At 46.0% G+C, this 20,149-nt stretch overlaps 1 protein-coding gene across 1 annotated transcript in view; it reads left to right on the top strand.

The window, feature by feature from the left end:
* LOC118588046 (myocardial zonula adherens protein) overlaps positions 1-20,149 on the top strand; it is a 92,469-nt gene that overhangs the window by 52,916 nt on the left and 19,404 nt on the right. Inside the window, exon 11 of the mRNA XM_036194336.1 lies at positions 17,675-17,758. Coding sequence (XP_036050229.1) covers positions 17,675-17,758 — 84 coding nt within the window. The remainder of the gene's footprint in view (positions 1-17,674; positions 17,759-20,149) is intronic.

Raw genomic sequence — 20,149 nt, 5'->3', positions numbered from 1 at the left:
GGGGCAGCCCGTAGGTGCAGTCTCTTCTTCAGGGATGTTTTCCTTCTTTCCCTTGAAGTCCAAAAGCTTGTCCCTGTCACTGCTCCACCTTCCCCAAGGCTGGGACTCCTCAGGGAAGTCTCCTGCCATTTTTTGGTCCTATTTTGGCGATGACAGCTTTGAAGGAAGTGTCCGTGTGAGCTTATTTATCAGCCCCAAACACCCAGCTCTCGCCGATGAGTCTCTTAAAAACCTTTTGTGTTCAGCAATACGTTTTCCCTACCTCAGTATATCTTTCTGTTTGTTTGTTTTGCGCTTTTTTTTTTTTTTTTTTTTTTTTTTTTTGAGACAGGGTTTCTCTGTTTAACCGTCCTGGCTGTCCTGGAACTGATTATGTAGACCTGGCAGACCTCGAACTTGAGATCCGACAGCCTCTGCCTCTACCATTCCCTGACATGAATATCACTTTTTTTTTTTTTTTTTTTTTTTTTTGGTTTTTCGAGACAGGGTTTCTCTGTGTAGCTTTGCGCCTTTCCTGGAACTCACTCTGTAGCCCAGGCTGGCCTCGAACTCACAGAGATCCGCCTGCCTCTGCCTCCCGAGTGCTGGGATTGAAGGCGTGCGCCACCACCGCAGGGCATAAATCTCACTTTTAAGAGCAGTGGTCAAAATAAAAGTGATTGTCCCAGCTTCTGCTGTCTTTTGGCTTCCACTGTTAGGGGGTGGTAAGGTCATGTGCTCCTGAACTGTTTTCCATGTTAGCTAGTAAGCATGTCTTCATTTTATTACTCACCCTTTTTTATGATGGCGTTCTTTCGGTCTTTGTATATATGTGTGCATGCATGTGTACGGGCACATGTGTGCATGTGTAGGCCAGAGGTTGTCAGGTGTCTTTCTGGATCACTCTTCACTGTAATTACGGAGGCAGGGTCTGCCACTGAACCTGGAGCTCACTGATACAGCTAGTCTATCTAGCCAGCTTGCTCTAGGGAGCCCCTGTCTTCACTTCCCAGTCATTAGGATTACAGGCAGCCACCACCTTACTTTTCATGGGGAGGCTGAGGATCTGAACTCGGGTCCTTATGCTTGTACAGCAAGCGCTTTACCACTGAGCCATCTTTCTACCCCCAACAGAGCTGTTTGGTTAAAGTGAGAAGATAATCACGTTCCCTTTTCTGTTTCTCCACCTGGCTGAGAACTAGGATCACCTGGGGTTGGGGGTGGGGGCTTAGAAAACCTCCAAAGCTGGCAGATGCTGGTGGGAGCAGATTGGGTATTGGAGTCTCTTGAGAGAGAGAGAAAGAGAGAGAGAGAGAGAATGCGTGAGTGCATGCGTGCGTGTCTAGCACACAGCAGACTGGTTTTCCTTGTAGAGTTTCATGTTGTCAGACTTTCTGGCCAGCCTACTTTAGAAGCTCCTGTACCCAAGGTGGAAAGCTGGCTGTAACCCAGAGAAGGGTACTGTCATAGATAAAAAGCCTGGGGAACAGCAACCAGGGACAAGAGCAAGGGATTTAAGAAGTGGGCCATCTTTTCCTGCTAGCCCTAGGTTCTGGGTCCTGGAAGAGCGCTGTGGCAACATGCTAATGTGCAATAGTGGCTGTTGGCATCCACAGTGTAGGAATGCCCCATGGGTGCCCGGAATCCATCCAGGTTCACAGGTGTGTCCAACATGTTGACATCGAGCACAGCATTGCCACCTACAAAGTACATGTTCAAGACCCGGGGTGGGGGCGGGGAGGAGAGAAAGGAAAATCTCATCCTGTATTAAGTGAATTTGCTGTTTTGTGCCACATTCATAGCTGTTTCTATGCTTCACAAGGCCTGTGGGTTGTGGGTGGACCCTCCTGCAAGGCTTTTCCAGTGGAGGATGAGGTCAGTTGTTGAACAGAAAATAGAGAATGTGTGTACTCAGGGCTTGCCGTGTGTGTGTGTGTGTGTGTGTGTGTGTGTGTGTGTGTGTGTGTGTGTGTGTGTGTGTGGACTCTCCCTGTCTGTAGTCACGGACTTGCCCCACATTGGTTTAAAGGGTCACTTTCTGCCTTGGACTTCAGCCCCTCAGTGAACAGCCAAACGCAGTGGCTTTGTGAGCAGGGCCTCCCTTTCACACAAAAGCCAAAGCAGGGTTTGTTTGCAATGCCATGAAATGGCTTTGGAAGTCCCATCTCATCACCTCAGACATTTGGCAGAGTGACGGGGCCATGGCCTTGGGGAGGCAGGTGCCCTCAGCGGAGCAGCTAGAGAAATACTTGTCTGAGACCGAAGCGTTGAGTTCCTGGCTCTTAGGTCAGCTGGCAGAGCAGTTTCTCTTCTGCCCATAGAAGGTTCTGGACTGACCCCTGCAGGCCCCGAGTCCACACACACCTCTGCCGCCAGAGAGCTTTATGGACATAGTGTGAGATATCCATAAATCAGAAGAGAGCCGTGAACTTTAGAGCCAAGCAGATCTGTGTGGACTGGTTGTGGGACTTTGAAAATTTATTCATTTTCCTTTCTGCAAAATAGAATTAATAAGAATGTCTGCCTGAGAAGGTTTTGTAGGCACAAATTAAATGAGATTATGTGTGTGTGTGTATCACTTATTCATTGGAACAACACAGAAAATATCTAATGAATACTAGCCACCACTAATATTACTGCTTTCAATAAATGGTTTCTTATGATGCAGACCCACAGTGGAGGTAAGTGGTCAAAGTATCTGGTTATGGCCTCCCCTGTACTCGGAGCTGGCCTTCTTCTCTGTGGGAGTCATGGGAACCAAACTGGATCTTTGGGCATGCCTCTTCTTCTCTGTGTGCTGTGTGCCACTCTCTAACTTATCCATCAAACTGCATATATATATATGGGGGGATAGAGTCTCATGTTGTCCAGGCTAGCCTCAAACTAACTATGTAGCCAAGGATGACCTTAACCTTGGATCCTCCTGCCTTCAACTCCCAAGTTCTGGGATTACATGTATGTGTCATATGCCTAGTTTTTGTAGTGCTGGAGATTGAACCCAGGGTCCCTTGCATGCTAGGCCACCACTCTGCCCACTGAACTATATCCCTCATCAGGTTCTTGAGTAGAACGGTTAAATTGTCTCTGTCTCAAAGATCTTCATTTCAAAACTGTTATGCGATGTGCTGAGATGTACAACACAAAAGGGTGCTTTGGGGAAATGCCCTGTGTCCCAGTTCTTCCCATAGCTGGTAATTAGGTCCACGGGGGTCAGGGAAGGAGCCATGACCCTGAACCCTCGTCCCTAACCTACTCCATTGAACTGTCCCCAGATCATGTCGCATGAGCTCTTCTCCACATTTAGTCTCCGACTTTTTGGAAGATGATAAGATGCTAGCCTGCTCTGGGTAGACGCAGAGGTGGACACGTCTTACTGGGTGTGATTAGAAGAATGCTTGTACACTCTGCGGGGAAGAGGTGGTGTTTATCTGTGCTGAGCCCTGGAGCAAGCAGGAAAGATGTGCTATTCAAAGGAAACCTTGACCCTGTGGGGTCCTCAGTGGTGATAACACTCTCAGACAGTAGCCTCGACACAGACAACCTCAAACTACAGAGCAGAGAGACCTCAGAGACCCACAGGATATTTTTTTTTAGAAATTTGGGTTCCTAGACATCAAAGCAAGAACTGCACTGAACAGGACTATTAAAAATAACTCAGAAAGTGCCAGGTGGAACAACCACAGAAGATGCCCACTAAGGAGAAGGGAAGAGAGGCGAAGTGTGCCAGCCCTGTGGGAAGGAGGCACGCCTCACTGGATCACACTCCTGAAAATGCAGATTCAGCCCAATGTCCTGGCAGCTTGGTTATCTTTGTATATGGTGGCCCTCATATTTGGAGGTGGCCCACTGGTGTCCTTCCTGAATTACTGTCTACAGTCATTGTCAGTGAATGTCTCTCTCTTCTTCTTTAAGGAAAGTTCAGTTTGCTTCTCGCCTTCTGAGCATCTTGCCTGAATAGACATGGTTCTACCAACTTCAGGAAAAGTGGGAATATGCCCAATGAAAAGAGAAATATGCCTAGGTTTCTGGGAGCCAGCAGGTGCTATGGTGGCAGTTTTAGTTAAGGGTGGTGTTCACTTGCAGAAGGCAGTAGACTGGTGATGGAGTGAGCATCCCTCTGACCTTGGCATGTCTACCAGTTTGTTGTAGGAAAGTGTGTTGGAGTGGGGGGCATGCTGTCTTGTCGGAGTTTGCCCTTGTTCATTCATGCTGGTGGTCCTGTTGACCCCAGCTTAGGTTGACATGGAAGGGAAGGAAACAGACAAGACAATTAATTCCACACCTCAAAAGAGCTCTTGGTGACATGAGCCTGGGTGTGGGTCCCGTTTAAGGCTGGACCCCACATACTCTGTAGGGTTGTGGAGCGTTGGAGTCAGAGTCAAAAGCTACTTACCCTCTTGTGACCATAGGTAGTCACTTACCTGCGCTGTTCCTAGGGACTCAATCTCTGGCATTTCTTCTGGAACAAGTCATTACCCAGTTTCAGGAAGTGAAATCACAGGACCTAAGGGAGTGTGGCCCTGGACCTCAGAGAAGGTGCATCCTGGGTGAATCTCCCCTCTGGTGTGGTGTGGTATGCTTTTGTCTGTCTGAAGTTTCTCCTCTCTTGGGCTACAGTCAGTCCCTTGAAGCCTTGCTCTGTGGAGCAGATGGCGAGGCGTCCAGAGTGTGAACTATACTCCTCGTGTGTCCTTACGGCTGCTCCTGCCTCCTGTCCTGCCCCTGGTTGTAGGCTAATTGGTGAGCTTCTTAGATCCGGGTCCTTTGCTTCAGCTTACACTCCTGTGTCTTAGTTCTGTCTTCCTACCTAGGTTGGCATGGTGTCTGCTTGACTTAAATTGCTTCCAAACCCAACTTGTGTTCAAATCCTTAGTCACCCAATATACCCCTGCTCTTATTTGGACCCTTTGCCTGGACTCCCAAGGCTGTATCTTGTCTCCTGACCACTCTCCACCCCACCCAAAGGGTCAACTTGAGGCAGGATTTATTTATAGCCAGTGAAAATGTTATCGTTTCAAAAAATCTAGTGGTTAACATAGTGTATGTAGTCACTTCTTTATTTTAGTTAAAAATCTTAAAACTTTGTCCATGAAATTTTTAGAGGTATCACAAAGAACACAGTTGGGTCAACCTTTCTTCCCTATGTATTCTAGAAGAAAAGGATCATAAGAGCATAAGCAGGTCATAGTGCATTTAGTGCATAATCTTTGTCAGTATGGTGAACACTCACTACGGATTGGAAGGCAATATGGCGTCCTCAGCTGGCAGGCCACATTTCTCCTTTGTAAACTAATGCTCATGTCCCTCACTGAATTTTTAAATCAGTTCCTTTATGTTCCTTCCTGATAATTTGTATGAACTCTTTGTGTTGCTAGCATGGATCATTTATTGAAAAATACTTGTGATGTTCTCATCTGCCAGTCAGTGGTATTTGTGGCATCTCTTATACAAATACTGAGTTTTTCTGGGATTATATGTATCATTGTTTCCACTGTGTTGTATGTCTTGTTGGTCATTTTCTGTAATGGTATTAAAGTTTTGTTCGTCATCTTTATCTTTTATTGAACCCCACATGTCTGTCCCCGCCCCCTTCCTTCCTCTGGTGTTGTCTACAGCCCTTCCACTGGATTTGGCGGGGTTTGCCTTCACTCTTCTGTTGTGCTATTTGGTTTGGTTTTGTCTCTCCCCCTCAAAGAATGGAAGCTCTGTGAGGGCAGGGACTTTGGCCTGTTTCATTCATGACTGTATTACTAATACCTAGAATGGTCACTGGTATCCAGTAGGTGTCAATAAATATTATTTTTGGACAAATAAAGACTAAGCCATCTGGATTTGTGTGTGTGTGTGTGTGTGTGTGTGTGTGTGTGTGTGTGTGTGTGTGTGTCTAGTGTGGCCAGGACTCACTCTGTCTCTTTCTGGCTCATGAGAAGCTTGTTTTTCTACATCATTGTCCACCTTTGGCAAGCTGGAGTTCTTTCCCCTGTGCTATTATCTTTGAATATTCTTGTCCTGCTCGTCTGCCAGAGTCTTTATGGAAGCCCAGTCTTTAGATGTAGGAGTTGGGTGTATGGGGGGAGCAGACAGGTCCAACCTACTGATAAGTCTGCAAGATCAGAAGCGAGTATGTAAGAAGTACCCTCTGTAAAGCAGGTATGAACATGGACGTGAGCTCCTGCTCTCAAGGGACTCTCTGAATGACCTTTAAACTTACCAGAGGGTGAGCAGAGTGTGCTAAGTGACATACCCGGTTCTAAGCCATGGTCCTTTGAAATGGTCCTTTCAAAATATCCCTAAAGTTTAGGTGTTGAGAATATGATATTTTGAAAGGACCATTTCTGGGAACACAGAAACTGGACAGCTTATCCTGTACTCTGAAGAAGTGAAATCTGGCTTTGCCCCTACCTCTGCTTCTGACTGGGCTTGGGATTCACAAATTCATAAATTCCTCATCCTTTCCAAGATTCCTTGTCAGTAAAATGAGACCGGTCACGACAGTCCCTGTCCCAGAGGTGGTGGCACGGACTGACTGACTGATGACATGCATGCCAAGTGCTTTATGACCACAGTGCCTCCAAGTGTGAACTGATCCTCCTGTGGGTGGACAGTCTGCAGGGAGGAGGCCGTGTCTGATAGCATCTTGCAGGATGGGTTGGGTTTTTCTAGGCTGGGATTGACAGGGTAGAAGAGGTCATGCCAGATAAGATGTAGAGTAAATAAAACAAAAAATTATGAAGACCAGAAAGTATGGGGTGGGTCCAGGCGTGGGTCCAGTTTGACTGCATTAGACGAGGTTAATTAGACAAGGAGCGGTAAATGAAGAAGCAGGGAAATGTGGGTTGAGACCCATTGTGGTGGGTGGTGGGCACTGAGCCTAGAACAAGGTGGTTACCACTTGAGATTGCTCAGTGGCTCTTCCTGCTTGGTTTTGCCTGAGCCTCAGAGTGGTGTCTAGGATGCCAGGCTAATAGCAGGGTTGAAGGAAGAAAGGGTTGGGAGGAGAGCTCGGCTGGTGTGGGCAGGGTTCATATTCACAACGCCTGCATTTTAGGGATATTTTGAAAGGACCGTTTTTAGTGTCACTTTGGTGCCAGCTGTGGAGAGATGGGCATTGTCTGGCCCTGAGTCAGCCTTCTTCCCAGATATTCCCATCAGCATCTGGGGCTGTTCCTCTGAAATTTTATCCACCCAGGAAAGCTCAGGGACAGACAAGCAAGTTGTTTTCTTTCTCCATCCCACTTGCCTCCCCCTGGGCGGGGCAGTTTAAAGAATGGGGCCTTCCTGGGCGTGGTGGCGGCATATCCTGTGGCCTGCAATTCCAGAACTTGGTAGATAGAGGCAGGAACATTTGAAGATCAAGGTCATCCTCAGCTGGCCCAAGCTAATGAGACCCTATCTCAGAAAATAAAATGGGCAAGGACTACGACTGGGGATATGGCTCAGTTGGCAGAGTGCTTGCCATGAAAGAATGAGGGCCCAAGTTCAGATCCCCAGTGCTGCCAGAAGGCTGAGTGTGGCAGCACCAGGCAAGGTCCCTTGAACTTGCTGGCCGGCCAGTCTAGCTTAATTGGTGAGATCCAGGTTCAGTGAGGAAGACATCTGTCATTAACCTCTGCATGCACACATGTGTGCATGTGCACAGACACACACATACAACATGTACACACACGTACAGATGCATGCATGCACGCACGCACTGGGCAGCCCCAAGAAGTCCTTCATAAAGGCAAATCCCACAATACCATTTTTTCCCAGCCCACCCTTTTTCCCAGGCCACTGTCATAATGCTAAGGTATGGTCCTCAAGAGGATGGTAGCAGAAGAATCCCCCAACAGCGGGATGTGGATAAAAAGAGCCAGGGTCTCAGCATTAAAGAGGCTGCGGCTGAGATCTCAGCTCTTTCCAGCATCTTGCACCTTGGATCCTTGCTGGGGGTGATAACCACTTTGGGGTGTTTGTGAGCATCGCGAACTAAGCCATCCAAGGCCTATAGCTAGTACATCTTCCTTTCTTTCCAGTGGATGCATTGGCATTGGGAAGCCAATGCGCTCCTTCTTCCCTGATGTTTAAGTCATTCTTGGGTACCCAGGAGGATCTGCATGCTGTTCAACACTGAGAAGTTGAATTCTCATCAATCTAAGGTAGAAATCAAACCAAATAAGATTATCTTAGCTCAGAAGCCCATTTCAACTGATCCTTGTGACTAGCATAGTTCTATTGTTATATATTACTTCAAACTTAATAGAAAAAATTGATTAAAATATGCACCCGGTTCGTATCCAGCCTGGCTGAATGCCACAAGACACATTAATTGAAAGTGGATTTCCACTACCTACTCCAGCTCCATGAAGATGAAAAATGTGCCTATCTCCTCTGGGCTCCCATTGATTTTTCATTTTCTCCACTCACAGCTTCATTTAGCAATTTTCAGTTTCATTTGGTCAGGGCCTTGATTCATCCCCTCCCATGAGGTAATGCACCCTCCTCTTCATCCTTGTGAAGCCATTTTTCCAGGCTGTGTTAGCGCAGGACACCATCTGATCTTGTCAAATTGCTCCATGCCTTATGATATTGAAAAGGAGGCTAGGCTTTATTATTTTTACTTTTACATGTTTATGGTGGCTTTTCCTTTATCAAGGACAGTGGAGTTTAAATTTATAACTCAAAAGGGTAGAGATGTAGCCTAGTGGCAGAGTGACTTGGTACTCAAGGGCCTGCGTTTGGTCCTCAGCACTGCAAGTTAACCAAGCCAAACCAAACGTGAAAATATGACAATATGGCAACACCACACAACTTCTACACTAGCGTCACGGGGAGTTGTGCCAAACCAAACCCTTCGAAAGAAGGGTGCAAAATGCTGCTTACGTTCATGTTTTCAAGATGTTGTATAGGGGATCAAACATGATCCCTGCTTTGCAGAGGGTATAAGAATGACTGTGGGTTGGGCGCTTGCCTAGCAAGCACAAGGCCCTGGGTTCAATCCTCAGCTGGGGGAGTCAGAGTCGGGGAATGACTCTGACAGATCATAGAGCAAGAGATCTGGTTGAGAACAGGGAAGGCGCTCTAAGGACAAGAGGAAGCAGAAGCAAGAGGTGGAAGTTTGAATGAATTCTAGAAGGTTCTTCCTGTCCTGTTCTATCCTTGTTCTGTAAGAGTCCTGACTCAATGGCTCTCTAGTGGTTTTGAAAACAGTGTTGGTATAGGGGAGGGGAGATATCTGGAGAGATGGCGGAGTGAAGAACACTTGCTGCTCTTGCATAGAATCAGGGTTCGGTTCTCAGTGCTTATGACCACCTACAACTCCAGTTCCAAGGAATCCTATACTTCTGGGCTCAAAGGGTACCCGAGTGCATGTGATGTACATAAAACTTCTGCAAGCACATACACATAGAAAACAAATACATTCTGAAAATAGTACTGTGGATCTGAGCTAATTCCTTGTGGGAATTTTAAGTTTTCAAATACCGTGACAACAGATATTTCCCATGAGAAGGCCATAGAGACTCATAATAAAGTTTCATGTTTCTTTATTTTGACCTAAAATCAATTTCTCAGTATTCAGAAACATGGAATGTCATTTACACATCTTTGGCCAATTTTTTTTTTTCCCCGAGCTGAGGATTGAACCCAGGGCCTCGTGCTTGCTAGGCAAGCGCTTTACCACTGAGCTAAATCTCCAACCCTTGACCAATGTTTTAAGGAGAGAGTACACAAAGTTTAAAGTAGATAGCCGGGGTGGTGGTGGTGATGGGTCCTCAGGAAGGAAGCAATAACACAGCGGTGTGTTAGTGATGACAGGCGTGGCTTCTTGGGTAACGTTAGTTAATGCACTCACGGCCCTTCGATCTTGATCTTGAAAACGTGTGCCTGTAGGCCTTGTGGCTATTCCTACAATGAAAACAAATGCACAATAAAGCAGATTTGAAAGGAAAGAGACAGAAATGTCACATGTGTAGCCTAGCTTCTTCCTATGACAAGAGCTTAAACAGTTGAATCAATGTGACTATTGGTATTTTTTGTTTTATCTGGTTCTCTGAGAAAGCAGCCATTCATGAGCACCATGGAGAACTGTGTCAGTCCATTCATGAATCAGGCAGCACCACACACAAGTGTTTCAGTCCAGGACTTCACAAGGGGCACAAAGGAGACACTTTCACAGGGTGTTGTCTGAAGCAAGACAAGGAAAATATGGAGGGCTGGGGATGTAGTTTGGTCCCTAGACTATCTGCCTAGTGTGCAGAAAGGCCTGGGTTTAATCCCCAGAATAAACCAGGTGTGGTGGTCCACTCTGTAAGTGGAGGCAGGGGTCAAGTTCAAGGTCATTCTCAGTTACTTGGGAGGTCAAGACCAGCCTGGGATCCATGAGACCTTGAATTAAATTTAAAAATAATGTGTGTGTGTGTGTGTGTGTGTGTGTGTGTGTGTGTGTGTGTGTGTGTGTGTGTTTAAATTAGAAAGTGCCTAGTTAGATGTTAGAGGGCAGTTTCTGATCTCTGAAGCCCCTAGATAGAGGTTCATTGGTGGATTCTGGTCCAGTACTTGCTCTGATTGGTGCTCCTCATTATAGGTTAGTTTTTGGCTTCTGATTAAATTTGAGTTTCATTCTCTTAAGGCAGTTGTTGACCAGTAATTCCCCAAGAGGTTCTATTTACTTGGGTCAGAACCCCAGGAGTTGATGCCTAATTATTTCAACACTTTCTGGGTTTGCAGCCTCTCCCTATAAGATTTTTACCCAAACCTAACTGTCCTCCATCATAGCTGGTTTGTCTTTGTCTCAGTGAAGGACTTCTAGTTGTGACCAGGGTGTTTCTTTCTTTGTTTATAATGGGACCTTACACTGTAGCCTAGGCTGGTCTGGAATTCACTATGTGGCCTCTGCTGGCCTGGAATATGTGACAGTCTCCCTGCCTTGCCCTCCTGAGGGCTGGAATTACAAGTGTGAGCCCCTGTACTTACCCTTGACTCTAGGTGTTGGTTGAGGTAGACTCATGTAGTTCAAAATAGCCTCAGATGTACTGTGTAGCTGAAGCTGACCTTGAACTTCTGGTCAGTACCTGAGTATAGAGATTACAGGTGTGCACCACCACCCAGTTTTATGAAGTGCTGGTGATTGAACCCAGGGCTTCATGCATGATAGGAAAACACTCTACCAAGTAAGCCACATCCCCAGCTCCTGACCACCAGTTGGGTTTGTTGTTGTTGTTTTGTAGAGGGTGGCTTGAGGCAGGGTTCCTCTGTGTAGCCTTGGCTGTCTTGGAACTCACTCTGTAGACCAGGCTGGCTTTGAACTCACAGAGATCCACCTGCCTCTACCTCCCAAGTGCTGGGATTAAAGGCGTGCATCACCACTGCCCAGCTTGACCAACAGTTTTTGACATGACTGTCAGTACAGATTTGAGGAGGGAGGAAAGCAGACTGGACACACGGTTCTGGGATGAGTCATCTAGCTGGGAGAAATCTTGCATGCACTCTGCTTCACGTGCTTCCTCTTTTATGAGGCATTTTCCATGTATATTATCATTTCCCAGCTGGGATAAGAAAATACCTAAAGAATATTTTTCTTAACAACCTGTGTCAATCATCTCTAGTATCAGATGCTTATTTGTGGCTGTATCTCACTAATTTCTCCTCCCAGTTCCCAAGTTCCATATTGAATTATGTTTTCTGAGCCTTGCACAACTGGGTGTTGGTCACATAAACCCAGCTATAGGGGGTGTCGTTTTCCATCTTCTAACATAAAATGGCCTGTCTCCTACATGTTATTGTTAGAGAGAAAAGCACAGAAAGTTGCAAGTCTTACAGCATAGAACCTGTCCTAATCTGTGTGTAGGGGATGCGGTGGGTTATGTGCATGTGGTGTGTGTGTGTGTGTGTGTGTGCGTGTGTGCGTGTGTGCGTGTGTGCGTGTGTGCGTGTGTGCGTGTGTGCGTGTGTGTGTGTGTGTGTGTGTGTGTGTGTGTGTGAGATATGGGAGCATATCCCTGTGTGCATGTTTGTGGAGGCCAGAGTACCACCTCTAGTATCAGCCTTATTCCTCAAGAGCCATCTACTTTTATTTATTTATTTATTTATTTATTTATTTATTTATTTATTTATTTGCTGAGACAGGATCTCTCATTAGCCTCGAGCTTGTGGATTAGGCTGGGCTTGCTGGTCACTAAACCCCAGGAATCTGCTAGTTCCTGCCTCCCAGCACAGGGCCTACCACCATGCCTGACTTTTTAAATGCATGCTCTGAGGATCCACCTCAGCCTTGTAACCACTTGACTGACTGAGCCAACATAGTATGTCAGCTACATAGTCTCCTCAACCCTGTTCCTAAATTTTTGTATGATTTCTTCTTGGTCTGGTTGGTGACTCTTTTTGAGGCAAATTGAGAGGAAGCCTTTCACTACAATAATGGTTCCAAAGCATCACATAAAACAAAACAAAACGAAACAAAAACCCAACAGGTTGCTAGCCCACTGCCTCCATAGGCAATGCCAGTGTGTAGCCATGCTTAAGGATAATTGCTTAGCTCACACTATAGATCCAAGTGTCTCAACTATTACTAAAGAGGAGAAAAGCAGTGATCAGTCATAACAAGCTACAACTGCTATTTCCCTTCTCTTAAAAAAATTAGCTTAAAATTTATGTATATGTGTGCCTGTATATGCATCACTGTGTGCAGTACCACAGAGGCCAGAAAAGGGCATCAGCTCCCCTGGAGCTGGAATTCCAGGGAGTTGTGAGCCACCCAATGTGGGTGCTGGAAACAGAATCCTGGTCCTCTGCTAGAGCAGTAAGTGCTCTTAACCACAGAATCATCTCTCCACCCCTTCCCTTCCCTTTTAAATGCCAAATCAGCCTGAAGGCTTAGACAGTTGGCATCTTGCAAGATTTCATTGGTGTAGGTCATCTGTTCAGTGTGGTGTAGAGCCATGCTGATGGAGACAGGAGTTAGAAAGCATCATTTTAACCTCAGTTTAAAGATACCAGGTAAGATTATAGGCAGGGGGTCTAGAATTGGACCTCAGTGTGACATTTAAATTCAGCTAGTGTAACAAGATTAAGTCTTGTAGAAATCACAATGAAGGTCTGGAAAGCAAGTGCTCTGACTTCCCGCTTCTTAGCATCCTGACTTGAGCCTAGTATTCTGGATCATTGACCACCACCTGGTGACAGCTAGACCTAAATGCGGATTTCCTGAAGACCAATTGAACTTCCTGAGGGTCATGTTACAAATTGGAATACCTCAAGAAGTCACAGAAGGCCTGGGTAGAAGAGCAAGCCTTGATCTCAGCACTCTGGGGTGGGGTAGGAGGATCAGGAAGAGTTCAAGGTTTTTGGCAACAGTGTGAGTTCCTAGTCAGCCTTGGCTATGTGAGGCCCTGTTTCAAAAAATAAATAGTGACAGAAAAGAGGGGCTGAGGTATAGCTCAATTGGAAGAATGCTTACCCAGCATACAAATAGCCCTAGGTTTGATCCCCAGCACTGTTTAAACCTGGTTTGACTGCATATGAGGAATGTTCATTTTTCAGTATCACCATCGAATCAGGAACATTTGCTAAAATCCCTGAATTCTCTCCACCCACCATCCCTTCCTCCTCCTCCCAACCAAATGCCTCCTCAGAGTGACATCATCCTTTCTCTCCTTTCTCAAAAAAGGCTCCCAGAACATTCTCTGTCATGTCTCCTGATGCCTTTGCTGTGGATTGATTTATAGCCATTGCTTGGTATCTGTGAGCATCTGGTTCTAGAATCCTCCATGGAGACCAAAAATATCTGAGAATATCAGGAAATTGTGCAGTATTCAGACAGAGTCTGTACACATCTCTTTCTTTAAACATCTCTAGATTACTTATAATAATAATAAAATATAATAAATATATAAATAATAAAATAGCAACACTATGTATATAGTTTTTATACTATATTATATAAGGAATGTTAGTAAGAGAACCATCTGTACACATTAAACCCAGACACCTAAAAACTATTTCTGGCCTGTGGTTTGAATCTGAGAATGCAGAACCCACAGACATGGAAAACCAATGTCATTTCAAAACTGGAATCTAAGGGTAGTGGTCAGCAGGATGGCTTTTGTCTTCCCATGAGATTCTCATGTCCCAAGGTCCTGCTGCTCTCTGTGGCCTGGTTTTAGTGTTCAAAGAAAACCACATCTCTTGTTTCCTTGACTCCCACGCCATTCAAGGGTCCTTCAGAGGCAGAAGGCTAGGGTGTTTGAAATCACTGTTTATGTTATTTGATAGAATTTCATTCCTTACCATCTTAAGCCCTACAGTGAATTTCAGGTCTCATTTTGGCTACCACTAAAGATTTAAGTCATTTTAGGTCTGGGGACCTAGCTCAGTAGTAGAGTGTTTACTTAGCATGTACTGGGCCCTGGGTTCAATACCCAGTACCACCAAAAGGGAAAAAGAAAACAAAAGACAACCAAAAGTTAATTTTAAAATTCTTCAGGGCTGGGGAGATGACCCAGTTGGTAAGGCGCTTGCCCTGAAATCATGAGGGCATGACTTTGAATTCCTACCGCCCACAAAAACACTGGTCACGGCAGACTGTGCCTGTAGTCCCAGCAATGATGAAATGGGGCAGAGACAGGAAGGCTCAGTAAGCGCCAAGTCAGTGAGAGATCATGTCTCAAAACATAGGGTGCAAAGTAACAGAGACGATACACAGTGTCAGCCTCCGGCCTCCACATACATATGCAAACACACGCACATGCATGTGTGTGCAAACATGGAAATTCGTGTATCGACACACCAAATCTCAGTACTGCAGGAAGGAAAGGCAAAAGAATATTATGGGGTGGTTTTTGTAAGCCTTTCCTACACAAAACACAGAAAGTGACAATTTTCCCCCCTTTGGGCCCACAATCCTACACCAACATCAGAACTATTTCTCTTCCCTAATCCCCTCAATGGCTTTTATTTTCACTTGGGTACACTTTGGTGTTTCTGTCCCTCGAGGCTTTTTATAAACACTTTCCCACTTTGCAATGTGTTTGTTTCTAGTGTTTGTGTGATACACTCCATCATGCTGGTATCTCGTAATTTATGGCCGGTTCCTTTAGTGAGAGGCATTAAGGTTATTTCCATTTTCTCTCTATTATAAATAATGGAGGCAAGAACATCTCTCTCCATGCAGCTTTTTTTCCTGTGTTTGAGTTATATCCTTAGGACAAATTCCCAGGAGGGGGATTAGTGGGTCAAAGGGTCTGAGCAGCTTTATGGCTCTTAATATTTATTGCTAAATTGCCTGAAGGGTCAGTCTAATTTACAGTACCACCTGCAACATATGAGTGTCTGCCCCTTGCAGGCTTGCCAACATTAGCCTCTTCAGGCACTACTTTGGGGCAGATTTCAGAGGTATTAAGGTAACTTGTGACTCTCTTTAATTTCTTTAGTTATTAAAAACCATAAGTATGTTTATCTGGTTCTATTTTATATGGCTAGCTTTTCTTTCCATAGGGTGATATATCTTGATATCACACGAAATTTAAAATATCTTATAATAAAAATGTCAAATGCAGGCTGGGGATATAGATCAGCTGACAGAATGATCACCTGGTATGCAGGAGGTCCTGGGTTTGATCCCCAGCACGGCATAAAATTAAGTGTGATGGTGCAGCCTATAATCCTAGCAGGAGGGTCAAGTGTTTGAGGTTCTAAGCTACACAGAGAGCCTGAGGCCAGCCTGGGTTAGAGACTTGGTCTCCAAATGAGTAAGTGCCCAGTTCTCCCAGCACGAAGAGGTTATCGGTGAAGCCCACTAGGCTCATTCCAGGCCAAACAGAAGATCCATGCAGCCACGTTGGGTTTCTTTACTCCTCTTTTTACCATCTCTGTGTTCCAACTTGAAGCAAATCCTAGCTCGTGTTTGTAAGTTTCCTGCACAGTGCACAGCGCCTGTCCGAACCACACACTTGTTCTGAGGTTCTCACCATGCTGCCACCACGCCTGACAAGATGGCAGTTCCTTAGTGTCAGTTGGTTCTGGGGTGTAATACAATTCTCCAAGTCTCTCTTCCCTGCTGTTCTGTTCCAGCCACCACACACATTCTTCACTTCTAAAGTTGGGGCTGGAGAGATGGCTCAGCAGTTAGGAGCACTGGCTTTTCTTGCGGAGGGCATCCACGTGGCAGTTCACCTTTTCTAACTCCAGTCCCAGAGGATCCGACATCCTCTTCTGGCTTCTTGGAGAGTCCATAAGTGGTGCACGCATACATACATTTCAGGCAAAACACGGACACAACATAAAATTAATTAATTAAAAAAAAGTTTCTCATGTCAGTGTGTAAAAGATCCTTGTTTTTGAAGGTTGCTTAGACCTTCACTGGCAGGGTATAGTGTAGGTTGTTCAACCAGTCTCTTATTTCGTGTTTTCTAAAACCAAAAATCACATGTACAAGTTATTTCTAATTTGTCTAATGTGTCTTTGGGATATATTCCTAGAAACGGTATTTCTAGATCAAACGATCAGCACGCATATGCTTTTCCAGGTGCCACTTGGTTCCCTGGCATGGGAGTTCTATCACATTGCACTGAGGGCTTTTTATAAATGGATATCCAAATGCTCAAATACACGCGCTTGTTGGAAAGGTAGCATACCATTGACTGAGTCTGCAGACTGATCTCACTTTTGTTCAAGACATGACCTGGCACAAAGTACCCTGGTTCTTGATTTTGGAGATCCTCTGCTCTGTCCCAGGAAACAAGATGCCTGAGTGAAAAGCCAAGAGGAGTCCAGGGTGTGTCACATGATGTTACAGGTGTAACATGAGTTACAGAGGCGACAGTGCAGTCCAGGTCTGTTCCTGCCTCCTTAGCCCTCTGAATTCCATGAACAATTTTAGTGATCTTTACCTCCAAACAAACTCTGGACACTTGGTTGGTCAGATACAAATGTATTAGGAGGAGTATGTTTGAAATCGCCGGGCGGTGGTGGCGCAGGCCTTTAATCCCAGCACTCTGGAGGCAGAGCCAGGCAGATCTTTGTGAGGTCGAGGCCAGCCTGGGCTACCAAGTGAGTTCCAGGGGCACAAAGCTACACAGAAAAACCCTGTCTTGAAAAAACCAAAAAAAAAAAAAAAAAAAAAAAAAGTTTGAAATGCAGATGCTATATCAGTCCAAGTTAGATAATTAGTCACCTCTGTTGACTTGTTTGTGTCTGTCCTGAAGCAGACTCCCCAAACTGTAAGCGGTTATTATCCAAACAGCACAGTCGGTGTGGAGAGTTTGGCTACACAATCCTAACGGGACATCCCTGGGTCTCAGAATCCCCTGTTGTCAGAGATTCTCAGGTCAGCTGTGATCCAGGAAACAGAGAATCCAGATGGAAGGGCTGGGATGCAGCTCAGTGGGTAGAATGCTTACCTAACATGCACAAAGCCCCAAGTTCAGTCCCCAGCACCCCATAAAACAGATCCGGTGATACACACCTGAAATCCCAGCTCCCAGGATGTGGAGGCAGGAAGATCAGAGCTTCAAGGTCATGTCCTGCTATATAGCAACTGGAGACCAGCCTGAGATACACGAGACCCACCCTGTCTCAAAAGAAAAAAAAGAATTAAATGGAAAAGCAGTCTGCACACAGGTTCTATGTAAGCCAGCAGGAGTATTTCCGCCCACTGATTACTTTGCAGTTGTACAGCTCTGCATTTTTGTCTGACTGTTTTCCTCTTGTCTCTTTCCAGATTGAATCATTAAAGAAAAAAGTGCAGCAGAAGCAGCTGCTAATATTGCAGCTTTTAGAAAAAATCTCTTTCCTGGAAGGAGAGGTAAGAGGCTACGGCGCTTTCAAATCGGTGTCTTCCCTGCCATTAAATTTTATGTTGCTGATCGTGCTGTGGACACTTAATTAAAAATATGGCTATTTCCTGGCCTTATAAAATTGATTGAAGGTTAACTGCCAGCTCTGCAGAGGAGCCCTGACAGCTCTTTTTTCTCTACCCTCTCCCTCTCCACGCTCCAGCCTGCTCCTCGGGAGGCTGTGCTTGCAAACAGCGGGTCTGCTTCCAGAAGTCCCCCAGCAACTGATACACCATCAGCACTCATAAGCTCCCACGAGCGTGTAGGGCTTTATAATTTGTGAATGATCTGCACATACGTCCCTCACATGTGTTTTCTTTGGCACCTTTAAAATGTGGAGAGAAGGATTGTGATTTCTGTGTGAAATGGAAAAAAGAGGCAGAAAAGGTTGGTGACTTCACCCAGGCTCACCCAGCCTAGGAAAACCCAGATCCCTGGTTGGAGAACAGACTCCCAGTCCAACACTTGTCCTGTTACTTTGATAAGCATGTTTTAGAGGTGGCTTAGCTTTGCCTGCAGCTCAGAGTTGTTTCATAGTCCTGCCTCTGGCCTTTTGAAAGGCATTTGGGGGATTTTGTGGCAGTTCCAGGGAACGAAATTACGAGTTGGAAGACTCTTAGGAGGCTGGGTATTAATAGAAGAACTGAAATCCGTTTTCCCTGTAGGCTCTTTATTAAGAACTTGGCATTGAGCCTTTGTCCTCTTTGCCTCCACAAAGAGCTTGTTTGCCAAGCAGCTGCCCTTGTCACTGTCCCTCTCTGTGGCCCTTCCCCCATGAGACAGCCCAGGACACAACAGTGAAGCCAGAAGAAAAGTAGGATGGCATTTGTTGAGTGTCTAGTGCGTGCTGGGCACTGCTGGTTCCTTTCTGTATGGTCTGTATAATGTAGGCACAGAGTGGAACCAGGTCTATCTTGGTGGAGCACATGACTGCTTATTGACCGAGTGATCAGGAAGGTCTCTTAGCTCTACAAAGGAATCATAACTATACCTGTGCAGGACAGTGTGGGACAGTCCTAGGAGAGCGCCTAGGAAATGCCTGGCTTGGGCTGGAAAGACGGATCAGCCGTTAAAGGCCAGGCTCACAACCAAAATTCTAAAGAGTGAGTGCTCTGTTCTTAGATTATTGAAAGGGCTGCCCTCTGAAGAAATGATATATCCCCTGTTTTAAAGATAAGAGGGTGAATTTCAAGAAAATCATTTCCTGTCCACACTTACAGTAGAGATTGTGAGTCTGAATCTACAGTCTCCCCTGATGCATGCTTGCAGGCGTGGTGAGCCAGGTCATCATTTACTTTGATGGAGGGACTGCCTACAGGCTGCCCTAACCAGGAGCCTCCATGGCCACTAGGGACCTGGTATCAGATTCAAGACCCATTAGTCTCAGTGTCTTAAAGATGAGTAAATGGATATTTTTCTGTCCCCACTTGTGTCTCCTCCTCCTTGGTCACTGGGTCCAGCACCAGCTTTTTTTTAAGATAGTATCTCAAGTAGCCCAGGCTGGCCCCAAACCCTGTGTGTTGCCAAGGGTGACCTTGACCACTTGCTTTTCTGTTTCTGCCTTCTAGTTACAGGGTTACAGGTATGCACTGCCTCCCCTGGTTTCTGAAACGGCAGCCCTGTGTGTATTGGGGTGCAGATGCATTGTTTCCTAGTGACAGTCAAGAGTCCCCAGGAGAGGTCTATGTGCCCAGAGAGAAGGAGTTTGCAGAAGACAGGGAAGGGATGCTGCCGGAGACAGGAGCCCCCCCCCCCCGTGGGTCCCCCACCTTCCTTCTGTCTGTGGCACTCCCAAGCTCTCCAGTAGACAGACCCCTGGATGTCCAGGGGAGTGTTGTGCCCAGTGAGAGGCTTGCAAATGCATGCTTTGCTGAATGCTCGGATGACTCAGCTCAGCTCGTGGTTTGGGCTGCTGAGATGTGGCTATGAGGTGATGTTGGGAGGTGATTCCAGGAGTCCCCAGTGTAGAATGGGGAGATGAGGCTGGGAAAGGAAGCTGAGCTCTGTGGGCAGCCGAGGCTCATGACCCTCGGGGCTCTGGGATATGGAATGGAGCTAGCTTGAGTTATCTCCAGCAGACTGAGCATTCACTAACCCCACCAAGACAGTGGCTTGGGTCTGCTCCTGGGGGTCTGGCCATTTGACCACCTAGGCAGGATCACTTTTTCTGTGTTGCTCACAGGAAACCCCAGGTAAAGACTGAGGAGGTATGTGTGTGAGGAGGCCCTGAGCATCAGAGGGTGCCAGAGGGCCCTACAGTATCGACTATGCCCTGTCTCAGAACAGGACTGGGAATCCAGTCTTCCTTAAGCATTTAAACACTAGAGCTCATTAACCTTCCTTAAATTATTTAAATTCAG

The sequence above is a fragment of the Onychomys torridus genome, chromosome 7 (genome assembly GCF_903995425.1).
Source record: "Onychomys torridus chromosome 7, mOncTor1.1, whole genome shotgun sequence".
Lineage (NCBI taxonomy): Eukaryota > Metazoa > Chordata > Mammalia > Rodentia > Cricetidae > Onychomys > Onychomys torridus.
The sequence above is the reverse complement of the archived record's forward strand: the minus strand, read 5'-3'. Positions and strand labels throughout refer to the sequence as shown.